At 45.2% G+C, this 12767-nt stretch overlaps 1 protein-coding gene across 7 annotated transcripts in view; it reads left to right on the plus strand.

Annotated features, from left to right (window-relative positions):
- The first annotated feature begins 874 nt into the window (after positions 1-874).
- Positions 875-12767, plus strand: part of TUB (TUB bipartite transcription factor) — a 143701-nt gene continuing 131808 nt past the window's right edge. For 3 of the 7 annotated variants that reach the window (XM_064715018.1, XM_064715020.1, XM_064715025.1), the window contains exon 1: positions 876-1281. In XM_064715018.1, coding sequence (XP_064571088.1) covers positions 1226-1281 — 56 coding nt within the window. In that variant the 5' untranslated portion in view covers positions 876-1225. Of the gene's footprint in view, positions 1282-12767 lie in introns of all 7 variants that reach the window. The other 4 variants (XM_064715022.1, XM_064715024.1, XM_064715023.1 and 1 more) reach the window with 4 other exon arrangements.

The raw sequence follows: 12767 nt of genomic DNA on the forward strand, positions 1-12767 counted from the left end.
GCAGTGATAGAAGGAGCCAGAAGGTATTAGCACAGGCCAAAGAGTTGGGACTGTCTGGGAGAGGTTTGAGAGCAGTCCCCCAGCTCTCTGTGTGTCTGTAGCTATCCTGCCCTGGGGCTGACTGTGCTGACACCTGGCACTGCTTCTGGAAGCTTCTCCCTTGGCCTAGGGGTGGTCAGGCGCTGTGGGCAGCCCTATGTGCTGTGGTGTTGCAGGAGATGGAGTCATGATCCTGCTGTCTCTGACACTGCACAGCCATGCAGCCAAGCCTTAATCGTGGGACTTTGGGAAGCAGACCTGGTTCCCAACCACAGGGCAGGTGTGGGCACCTGGGAGCACCACAGGCCCTGTGCTGCCTTCAGCTGAGGGAGGTGACAAACAGAGTGCTCGGCACAGGCCCTGGCACTGGACAGTGCCATCCTCACCAGGGATGTGTGTGCAGGAGCTGTGAGGGATGGTTTGGCTTTCGCTCCCACCTCAGGAAGAGCCACCTCGAGGCTGGAGGGCTCTCACATCCCTGCCCTGGTTGAGCTGGGACCACGCACTGTGCCAAGCCAGTGACTGGAACTGGGAGTGCAAGGCGTTTATCTGCACCCCGAGTGCCCTCTGCCCACTCCTTGCCATCCGCAGCGGGCGGTGAGCGCCGAGGCCGCGGCCCTGAGGGGACGGGCGCTCCCGGCCCCATGGCGGGCAGCCATGGCAGCCGTGCGCCGCCTGGCACAGCACACCGGCCCGACCCGGGCCCGGCGCTGGGTGGGAGGCGGCTGATGTCAGCGCAATGGGCCCGTATCTGTGGCAACCGCGATAAATAAATAAATAAGGCGCGTGTGCCGGAGCAGGAGGCGTACAAGCCGCCGCGCTCCTCAGCACAGCCCCGCCGAATATCCCTTAAGCGGCTTTAGCGGCCGCGCTCCCGCTTGTTACCTGCGCGTCTCCGAGCGTCCGGCCCCTCGGCGGGGACCCCGGGAGCCTCCCCTTCTCTTCATCCCTCCCTCCTCCTCCTCCTCCCTCCCCGGCACCGGCAGTGGTTCGCTCCGAGCAGCAGAGCTCGATGCGAAGCCGCTGCGGGGCGGTGAATCCCGGCGGCGCCGCGCAGGGCCGGAGGCGGCTGCCCCCGGCGGCGGGGCGGGTCCGGCCGCAGGCAGGTGTGTGAGCGCTCGGCCCTGCCCTGCCCTGCCCTGCCCGCAGAGCCCGGCCATGCCGGCAGCGCTGTAGCCCAGCGGAGATGGACGGTGTCAGCAGCAACAGGAACATGTCTTACAGTAGATGGAGTTACAACAGGTATCGTCTGTCTTGTTCTGGTTTGTTGTTTTCTCTTTTTTTATTATTATTTCTTTTCTTTTTCCCTTCCTGATATTGTAAAACCATCACGCTGTTTATATAAACCGAGATGGGGGAGCTCTCTTCAGGGAAGCAAAACCCTTTAGTGATGCTGCTTTTCCAGTCTTGGGACACCGTGTGTTCCCGGTAACTCCGGCAGCGGTGTTTGATGATATTTAGCGGGTGTTTTTCTGGAAACCTGGGCGGGAGTTTCACCTGGGGTGGGTGGCCAGGCTGGGGCTGCTCCCAGCCCTGAATGCGAATGTTCCCCAGGCTCTCTGCTCTGAGCAGGATCTGAGATGCACTGATCACCTCAGCAGTCGCCCAGACTTCCGAAAGGTGGTCTGTAGGAACTGCTGCTCAAAGATTTTAACAATTATAAACTAAAGCTTGGGAAATGGAGATGGCAGGGAGCCAGGATATGGCTAAGGAGTGATGTCTTGGAGTAAGCATTGTGTGCAGCCCGGGTACCACGGAGCTGAGCGGGCTGAATTTGGTAATATTTCAAATTCCAATTTGAAATATTCCCACTGTGTTTCAAACCAGCATGCATGGTTTTCCTCTTCCTGGAAACAGAAATTTATGGCAGCATTAGTTTTGTTTTATGTGAATCATGGCTGTGACTGACAGGTTCTTCAAGCCTGGATCAAGAAAAAAGAAAAAGGTACAAACTTCATACTCTTTTCGTGGTGTTTGTTTGTGGGGGGTTTTTTTTGTTGTTGTTTTTTCTGTTTAAATGTTACACCTGAAATGCTAAGCATAAGCAGTGTTAGCATCACCACCACAAGCCACCACGATATTCTGGAGAAATAGCCCTTGGAAGTGGTTTTCAGGGGTTAACCAGGTATTCAGCATTGCCCACGCTCCCTGGATGCGTGGGTATGTATGTTTTATATGTGCATCGAGAGAGTTTCACTCATTTTTGGTGCATTCCCACTGCCTCAGCAGTAAAAATACAGATATAGTGGTGCCAATGGAACAATGTTTTCTTTAAAAAGGAGGTGTATGTGTTTATGTGTATGTAAAACTGAGTTATACAACAAGCTGTGGTTTTATATGTGCATTGTCCCATGGCAGAGGATTCTTTCCATCTGATGGCACATCCTTAAAAGAGCAGCAGTGAGACCCTGAAGAGCTCAGTCTGTCCCATGCAGCCCAAGTTTACAGCAGCTTCAGTATTCTTAGGCTACAGTAAACAGTCCAAACATTTCACAGAAACTCCTTGGAGGTTTTCTCCTGGTGCTATCACATTGTGATCTAACCTTATCTGTTACTTGCAATCTGTCTCTTCAGTTTTCAGTCTTCCTGACCCTGACAGAGAAGTCACTGATGAGTGTTTATCAGCCTTCACCTGGGAACATTCTGCACTTGTGTGTTCACCCTGCTTGGCTCTCCTACATAATCTTGGGGCATAAATACAATATTTCAGTGCCCAGGCTGGTTTTTTGGTGGCCAGTTCTCAGATTTGGGGTTTTTTCCTAATAAATCCAACTATGTACTGTACATATATATACACACACATATTTCACTGCTGTGAGGATAAGGAGTCCTTTAAAGAATCACGGTTTTTACTCAGTCTTCTTCTGAAAACCAGTGCAGAATTGCACTCTCAGGCTGAGCCTGCCCTTCAACACCCATCTTGTGCCCAGGTTCCTGTCAGGAGAAGGAGCTAACTCCCTTTTATCCCAAGCCCTGGTGACTGATGTTTGCTTTTGGATCATGCCCCAGCTTTGGTCTCGCTCACCAGTGGCCACAGGAGTCCCAGTGGCTCTAGGGATGGCAGCTCTGTGGCAGAGACATGTGGGACAGCCCTGTGAACAGCCAAGCACTGTGTGAAGGCCAATGTCTATTTCTTGGGGAAAAAGAACACCCAGGTACTCCTCTTGTGTTGGCATCCATGAATCAGCATTGCAGGAATACAGGGACAGGGCCAAAGGAGCAGGTGCTGCCTCCCATAAACACAATTGCAGCCATGATTAAAAAAGAAGCCAGGTATCATCTATTAAATTAAACTGATTAAACAAAAGGTTTGGCCTTTGGACTCCATAAGATGCATGCAGGGATTTTTCCCCATGGAAATGAGGGGAGTTGCTGTGTCCCTTGTGTGTGCAGCTGGCAGGTATTTTTCTAATGGGGTTTATTTGACATTTGTTGTGTGTCTCAGCATTTGGCCTGTGGTTGTGGTATTCCCTTAGGCTTGCTGCCCAGGATATCCACAGGTTGTTCCTGCAGATAATTTGTGCAACCCAGAGCAAATCCAATCCCTTGGAAACCCGGGGTGAGGGAGCCCTGTTGAGCACAGCTCCCCTCAGCTGCTCCCAACCAAGGGGAAGCTTCCCCCACTCCCCACCCCAGCCTAGACCTGTGTGTGTGTGAGAAAAAGAAGGAGGTACAATTGGAAAAAGCTCTTAATGATGACATTGGCATTTCCACAGCTAGCTCCAAAAAGCTGGCCTTGTCTTCTGCACATCTTTGCCTTCCTCCCATTTTAGTGCTGTCGTAATTCCCTGGTCATTGTGAACACTGCCAGCTGAAAGCACAGGACAGGCAGCAATTTAAACAAAAACTGGGGATATTTTGATGATCCTAGAAACACTCAGGAGCTCTGGGTTCAGATGGATAACTTCTAGAGTAAAAAAATCTTCTCTTTCACCTTCTGCCCTTGGTGACAAGCTGTTTATTGGACAGTTTATATTCAGTTTCTGTTTGGCTTCTTCTCCTCTTGAGCATCACGCTACCTGCTCATTGTGCCTGTGGTCCCTGGGTGTGCAGAAAGGCTCATCTTCCAGGGCAGAGTGAAACTTGTTCTCCTTCAGGCTTCCAGTGTTCAGTGCTGGTGCAGGTTTTGGCAGCTGGGCTGGTGCCCATCAGCACTCTTGCTGCCTCCCCCCAGCTTCCTTTGGGAACCCTACAGGTTCTTGCTCTTGGAGATGCTTGAAACCTCCTTGTGTTGGTGCTGTCTGCAAGTGGAGGTTTTACCCAGTGCTTCTCATCATTTCCAGGTGGAAATGAAAGCTCAGAGAGAAGAGACATTAGTATAATGGGAAGGTGAAAATGGGGAACAGTCTTTGGCTGGTATGAGGATCCATTCTCATGAGCTGGAACACCTGAGTCCTTCATAGCACTCACAGCAGCTGGTGACCAGATTGTCAAATGCTGCAACCTCAATAGCACAACCCAGATTTGACCACTGGAGGTCAAAATGGTGCTCATGAAGGCTTGAGGGAGCTCTGATACCATTCATGTAGTTGAATTCAATTGAAGGCACAGTTTAGGACAGTGTGTGACAGAAGTCAGTCAATCCATGGGCACAGAAGACCTGTTTGAAATCAAATATATGGGCAAGTACTGCAGAATGGAAATTTGCAGTCCACATTTGGAAAAACTGCAAGTACTCAGTGGTTCTCATGATTTTGCAAGGTTTTTTCATGAATCACTGGACTGTGCTTAGCTCTCATGGCTGGTCCAGAAGGATTTCTTCAGGAGCAGCAGAAGTTTTGCAGAAGGAACAGGTAACCTTCACATCATACCTATGCATGAACAAAGATTTTTTTTTTACAAAAAAACCAACTAACCAACAAGCTACAGCAAAATACCAAATGTGAAGTCATCTCTCCTTTCTCACATCTTTTCCTGGCACCAACACATTCATAGTTTTTCCACCTTTTTCTCTCTCTGTTTTATCTCCAGACTTACTTTCTATTTCTTCCTTGGAGGACTCCAGTGCAGCCATCCTGACCTCAGTAATTACCACACTATGAGTGATGGAGGTTTTATCCACCAGCATTTGGAAGTATATTTTGGGAAACTTGCTCTCAGGATGTTTCAACTGTTGGAGACAGCTTGAAACTTTTTTCCATTGATCTGTATCTTTGTTCTATTCTGGATATCAGTGTTGTTTTTTACTTGCTTTTGAAGCTGCTATTTCTGGTTTTGCCTTTTTTTAGCCTATGTTAAAAAGCTGTGACAGTGCATCTGGGTCATGGAGTTGGAGGGTTTCAATCTTAGATCTTTGTTTTTGAAGATTTTTAAGACTCCTCTGTCTTGATTTTTCTGGGACGTGCTTTCATCAATGAGTAAATAGGGCTGTCCTCCAAACTTCATCCAAAAAAGTTCTTAGAGAAACTTAACTTTCTTTTTCCTTCTCTCCTTTGAAGCAGCATCTGTGAAATCCTGAAGCATGTACAGGTTTGCTGCAGTGAGTGCACTTTAACACCAAAGAGCAGCTCCTCTCTATTTGCAGCCAAGCCACCCTTCTCTCCTCTGCCTTCTTGTGTCTTCAGATGTTTCCTCCTGGATGAGGTTCCTTTAAAGCTGTAATCACTGGACAAAGAATCTGGAAGGACAGACAAGAAGAGAAAGTTGTTCTGCAGGTCAAAAGGAGAGGCAGAATGAGCCAACCCTCAAGTGGAGCCAGAATAAAACATTCTTGTGACAGATACAGAAATCCTTATAATGTATCAGTGTTGTGCATTTAGTTTTCTGGAATTAGGTTCTTTGTTTTTCTTTCATAATAAAGCATCTTAATTTCAATGACATAGGAGAAGCTAGAGCAAGGCACTGGGAATGATCTGAGGTGAGTTCATGTGCCTCCTTTTATGCTCAAGGGTGAATGTTTTGTGTTGGTTGGCAGCACATCCTTGGAGTGGGTGAATCCTCCAGAGACTAGTGACAGCCTTGCAGACAGGTGTGAGAGAGGAAACTTCAGCTCCTGCTTCCCTGAAGAAGAAAATGTAAAGCTTCTTAAGCAAAAGTAGCCTGAGAATATAATTTAAACCTACTTGGCTCATGTATAGCATGACAATCCTAACAAATGTAAGAATTTCTTCACTGAAAGAGTTGCAAGCACTGGAACAGGCTGGCCAGGGAGCTGCCTGAGTCTCCGTCCCTGGAGATATTTAAAAGCCATGTTGATGTGACACTTGGGGACATGGTTTAATGGTGGACTTGGCAGTGCTGGTTTAATGGTTGGCTTTGATCTCCATGGTCATTTCCAAAATAAATGATTCTGTGGTTAGTGTTTGGAACAGTAAAGATCACAGCCAGCAACTCTTAGTGAGAGTGAGGCGTAAAATTTTAAAGGAAAGTCAGTGCTACATCTGGTTTTTGGTTTATCTGTAGTAATGTTATATATCCAGGTAACATAAGCTAGGAATTTTCAGTAAGAAGGAGAAAATCACTTGAGTCTTAGCTTGCAATAAAAATTGACACAGAATATACACATCTTTTGTCAGTACAGTTATAGACCTCTGTTAAAGTTCCAACGTCTCTGCAACGCTTTGTGCTGAAATCCTGCCTTCAGGTGTCTCTTGAACCATAAAGATAACTCAAGCATTTCTTCAGGATAGAAGGAGGAATAGGAAACCAACAAAACTGTCTGTGAAGAGTGATGTACCACAAGAAATGGCATGTGATGTACCACAAGAAATGCTGCTCTGGGTCTGTTATTAATAACACTTTTCTCTTTCCTTGCTCTTTGGTCTCCTCACATGCTCCATGCGAATGCCTTTTGTTACCATGTCTAAAAGACACATCAAGTGCCTCATCCCTGGTGCTGGAGCACTGAATTGTCACTTTCTGCTGTGCCTGCATCCATGCAGAGTGCAGGGGAGATAGAGCACTGCAGCTCTGAGCTATCAGACACTCTTCATGCTCTCACTGCAGCTCTCAGCCTTAGATTATATCTGAGAGAAAAATCAACCACGTCGCTCGTGATCTGCATTATCATAGAAGGAAAACCCTTTCTCTCTCCAGTATGTAATTTGTGTGAATGCCACTACTGATGGAAGTCTGAGGAATAATGTTCATGGCTGAGCACCAACAGAGATGGTTTTGCCCTTCAGAAATGAGTCAGGACAGAAGAGCCATCCCAGCTGTTGACACAGTGGGATGTCCACTGAGATGACCAGGCTGAGTTCAGCCAGCAGCCACCTGTGTTTGTAGAAGAGGGATGTTAGCCAGTGCTTGGATGTATCTGGAATGCTTGAATGCTGAGGTCAAGAGCAGGGAAAGATTCCAGGAGCTTGTATGAAAACAAAGCTGCTCCCAGAGGAGTACAGGTCTTTGAAGAGCTAATTGTCAACAAATCAGCTCAAAATCAATTTCAAAAGTAATTCTTAAGTTGTAATTTGTCTCTAGAAGTGTACTACATAGGTGATTAGGCCCATAAGTCACCTTGCTTGAAAAAAAACAGTATTATTTCTTTATTTTTATGAGCTTGCTGTGTTTTGTGTTTGATTCCTTTTATCCTACTGGTGCTGTGGTGTGTTAGGGTCCTATTACTGTGACAAACTGCCACGCTGTGTCAGACATCCAGTTACTTACTTACCTGTCTGGTAAATGTGCCAGCTCAAATTCCTGCACCAATTTGTGGGTCCTTAGGGAGACAAGATCCTGCCTAGATGTAATTCCAGAGGCAGTGCTCTTCTGTTTTGGAAACAGTCCAGTTTGTTTTGAAGTTTCACTGTTTCACCCACCCCCAGCACCCTCCTCCTTCACACTTGCATTTCTGCTGCCTGGGAACACAAAGGGCTGTTGGGAGGGTGGAACAGTTAGTTCCTCATGGCTCCTCTGGGCACAGATGTTATTGATATTAACGTTGAACTATTCATTTGTTCTTGAGGAATTGTGTGCAAGCTCACCTAGATTCACTCTTGTCTTTGCAGAGTTTGATGGCAATCCTTTAAAACATATTTCTCAAAGTGAAACTTTTCCAACTTGAAAATTCTGCTCAAACATCTTCTGCTGGGACTTCTGGAGTATCAAAGCCAATTCCTTACCGTGGCTTTTCTAGATGTGCTCTCACAGGTTGTTTTGCAGAGCTGTAACCTAAAATCCTGCTGGAAGCCAGGGAATTTGCTGGTTGGTGAAAGATGCTCCCAGAGAGCTTTCTGAGAAAGGCTGTGTAGGGGAGAGGTCTGGAGGGATTTGGCAGGAGCTGTCAGTCAGAGAGTCAGTCCAGGAGAGGCTGGCTCCACACGGACTGTTTTGCCTGTGTGCAGGATGCTGTGGTTTCTAAGAATATAACTCCATTTTTGCTTCATTCTTCACTTGAATTTTGTTCTTTTTTAATATACTATTGAAGTACAGCTGAATGGGCTTTCCCAAACTGAAGTTTCTGCTTAAAGTTAGTTTATGCCTCCATCATGTTTATTTTCATCTTAGGTAGGAGTAAATAAAACTGCTCTGGTTTTTAATATAATTTGGCTGGTCTTAGGAAGAATAATGAAACTTGGGCTTTGTAACTAGATCTAGTAGAAGGGAGTTAACATCTGGATTGTGAAACAGTGCACTCAGACTAGAAAAGATTTTTTTGGTAGGAAGGTGTAGATGAATCAGAAGCAAGAAATGAAGAAAGGGGGCAGTAGGGAAACTGGAAGCTGTTCATTATTAAACACTGTAGAGCAGATGAGCTGATTTTTATGTACATGTGAGGCAGTGCTGTGGCCAAGAATGACATATGTGGTTGGTGGATTTGGTTGATTTATTTAGGTGGGTCTAAGTGAATTTCAGAGGAGCTCAATTGCACAGAGCAGATTTCTGGAAGGGGGAAAAAGCAGCTTTCTAAATAATGAATAGTTTATAGCCTTGTCTTACTAGCAACAAGTGAGCAAAGGGTAAATACTGAGAGGGAGCTGGGAATCAGTGGGATTGGAGCAGGACTCCAGTGTGTTGGGTGAACAGAAGATTTGAAGGTCTTGACAGTAACTTTCTTTCCATGGCATTCTGTGCTTCAGCAGGCCTAAAATCAGACACTGATGGGTAAGTGTCCCCTTCTCTTGGAAGCTCGCTATAGTTTTCTCCCCAGCTGTGTTCTTCAGTGTGCACAGATACCCTGCCACATTTTCCCAGTAACTGCATTACCCACATCACCACCACTTCAAATTGCACTCTCTTTTCACCTTCACAATATGCTATATACACCTTTGTTTCTCTCTGGCACACTTCAGTTTTCTTCTCACCTTCCTAGAAATCCCTTGCATGTATTTACTTAGCAAGGATTTTGAGATTCAGTGTGGGTCACTCATGCAAGAAGCAGAGGAGCCAGCCTGGGCTATGAACCCTGTCTGAGGCCACTAAGTCCCTCCTTACAACCCTTCTGTTCTTCTGCTAATCACACTAAGAGGATTACCTCCAGGAGTATGGGATGCTAGATACTACAGCCAAAGATGTTCATATCAGACTCTGGGCTATTTTCATTCATCCTTTTGCAAATGTAAAATGATTCCTGAAGCAATGGGTGTACTGAGATCCAAGGAAATTGTGCTTGGAATGCAGGTGTATGAATAGCAGGGAAAGGAGCTTTGAACTAAAAAATAAGAACTAGTTTAAAATCAGAGCTGAGAATGAATGTTCCAGACTTGTTGAAAACCAGAGATTTTGATTCCACTCTCCACTTGTATTTGGTAATTGTATTACACAGATGTTGCTCTCTCTTAAGAAAATTAATGAGCAACCACACAATAATATACTGGGGGTTTTTTGATGTCTGAATTATAGCTCAGGTGAAGGTGCACTCCTCCCATCAGCTCTGGCTGCAGGTGAGCTGCTCTTTGCAAGAGAGCTGAGGCTAAGCCACAGCTATTTATGTTCGTAATTTTCGGAGCTCCTGGGGCTGAGCTTCAGACTGACTACAGGGATTATTAAATATATCATCTCAAATATGGCATCATTAAGTGCAAATATATTGCTTTTTGCCTCTGAGACTGGGAAGGGAGGTGGTGATATTTTCCTGATATTTACTGTCTCCCCTGGGCATCAAATCTTGGCTGCCAATAAGGCAAAAGGCCCTGCTGCCTGCAGCCCCGCTCTTTGCTCCTGGGGAAGTGAAGCCAGGATTTGTCCACCAGGCATCCTCCTGGCCGGGCTGGGACTGCAGGCATCTCAAATGTGCCTGGGAGGGAAATTGAAGCTCAAATTTGGTGATCTAACTCTGTTTTGTTCACTGTCATGTCTTTATGATACATTATACGCATTTGATTCATTCACTGGGCAATCAGCATAGACTAATAGCTTGTTTTAAAATGTAATTCAAGTGAAATACCTGCAGAAGCAGAAGCATTTGTTTTGCTTATCCCTTGCAGTGAGGTTTTCCTGTTGTCTTGGATGAGCTGTAGGTTTGTTAGCATAAAGCAAAGAGATGCTGAGTTAAGAGTCCAAAGAAACCTTGCTCTAAGGGTGGGAGACAAGGATCTGTTCCCATCTCAGTACACAAAAATGCATTTGTCTATGTGCAGATTTCATTGTTAATTAACAAGGGTGAGTGCTCTGCAGTGCTTCTCTGCCATCCCATGTGGAGCATTCCCAGCCAGCCTGGGGAAGCTGTGCTGTGGGAGCAGCCCTGGATTGTGGGAGCAGGGTGAGGCTGAGTGCAGTTCCTACTATGCTAAACTCTCTTGATAGAGGAAAGTATGCATATATCTTTGACTCAAATTGATTTTTTTTGGCATTGATGATTGTCTTCCTGCTAAAAATCTCTTTTTGCTTTCACCTTGCCCCTATTGACCCGTGGGATCATCTCCATGCTATGAAGTATGTGCCTAAATCCCTTTCCTGTGGTTCTTATGAATCATGCCAAGAACAACATTGCAAAGAATATTGATTTGCATCTTATCCTTTACCTTCCTGCTGGTTATTTGGTCCAGACTTTGTATCAAAGAGAAGCTGCTGGGATTTTTATGCATATATTCTTCTGATTTACTGTGCAGCATAAAAGTGCTTGTGCCTTTTGATGCTCCAGCAGTGGTGTGAAGCTCTGAGTGTATTTGAAACTCTGGCTTCTTTACCAACAACTGCTTTTTTTCCTACATTTGCAATGTCCAAGTTTACCTTTTTGATGGCATCTCAGTCACAGTGCAGCTGTACAAAAATTCTGAATTCTATGTACAGTAAATGAAGTATGAATGTTTCAACGTCAATGCTGGAAATATAGAATCTTTTTTTTTTAATTAAGTTTCTCTTCACCACTCTTGTGTAGGTAGTTGGCAAGTCAGGGTAGATGACTTGGATAAGAATAGGTACGGAGAGAGGGAGTAATAAAACAGATTATTTAGCAGAGAACAATACTAGAGCCCTATAATGAGCCTCTTCTGAAATATCTCAGATTGAGTCTTTAAATATGGTGCAGAAATTATGCAGAAGTTTTCTAATGGTCCCTGAATTGTGTCCACAAGTACTGTCAGCTTTTTTCATGCAAAAGTTACCAGAGGTCTATAAGTTATAACTTGTGTACCATTATAACTTAGGCACTGTCAAGTTTTTCTGTGCATAAAGTACAGCAGATTTATAACTTTTTTTTTTTTTGAGGGGGGACAACTGAAAACCCCATCCTTGTGTAATGAACTATTCAAATATATGCTCAGATCCTGATATCTGTGATATGGGGAGACTCATCTTAAATGTTTGTTAGTCTGACTTAAAATTCACCTTTGCCTGGATGCTGTGCATGAGGCTTTGCTAAATGAAAGAAAAAGAGCACAGGTACCAGGGAAAGGTCTCCCTGCAGAGGTGCTGATTGTTTAAATTTGAGTTCAGCTTTGCTCTGGTTACAGCCTTGTGGGCTGACATTTAACTACAGCCTCGTGCTCTCTGCCCTGGCCCCACATGGGCTTATGAGTACTCCAGTCTATGGTTGTAAAAAAGAAAAATAATCTGTAATGGAAGACACAGAACATGGCTGAGGAAACAAGAAGTGTTACCCAGCATGTCCTAGGGAATTGGATTGCTGACATCAACCAGCCACCCTCCACCTTTTGCTCAGCCATGTGTAGAAAGGATGTTCCTTATTGGATGTGGAAGGGGGAAAGTCTCTAGACTTAGATGTGAAATTCACTGCATGATAGTCCCCGAGAGCTGCCAGTGTGCTCCTTGCTCTGCCATCTTGTTTGTTCTGTGACCGAAAACTTTCTTTGCTGCTTTTCAGACACCCTCTGGACATTCTAGGAGACTTTTAGGGCCACTAGATGAGGTTTTTTTTAACCAAATCTGTATATATTCTCATCCCTCAGTCTGGAAAGGTGTTGGTGCAGGAAATACAGGAAGTTTAGAAAGGTGTTTTGTTTACTTCCAACTCTTTCAAATCCTCTCCTTTATATTCTTTTTTTTTTCTGCTACTTTACTGTCTTGTCTCTTCTTTCCAGTTTTACTGCAATTACATCCCTGGTGATTGCCCACAATAAAAAACCCAAATGGGTATTATTTTTGATTCACCTGAGCAGTGGACAAGGCTGGAGAAAATGAGGGAGGATCTTCACAGCTTTTTACTTCCCTTGGCTGTTTCATGAAGGATGCAACTGCCTGCTGTATTAAATCTGTGCTGTCTCGATAGTGCATTATCTGAGCATTGGCCAGAGAAATAGGAGCTGCTATTTTGAGGTATTTAATCACATTCTGAAATGTTATTACTGTGTGCTGGTTGTGCAGTGAGAGCACAGCTTTGCAGAGCTGAG

This window comes from Zonotrichia leucophrys, chromosome 5, assembly GCF_028769735.1.
Source record: "Zonotrichia leucophrys gambelii isolate GWCS_2022_RI chromosome 5, RI_Zleu_2.0, whole genome shotgun sequence".
In the NCBI taxonomy this organism is placed as follows: domain Eukaryota; kingdom Metazoa; phylum Chordata; class Aves; order Passeriformes; family Passerellidae; genus Zonotrichia; species Zonotrichia leucophrys.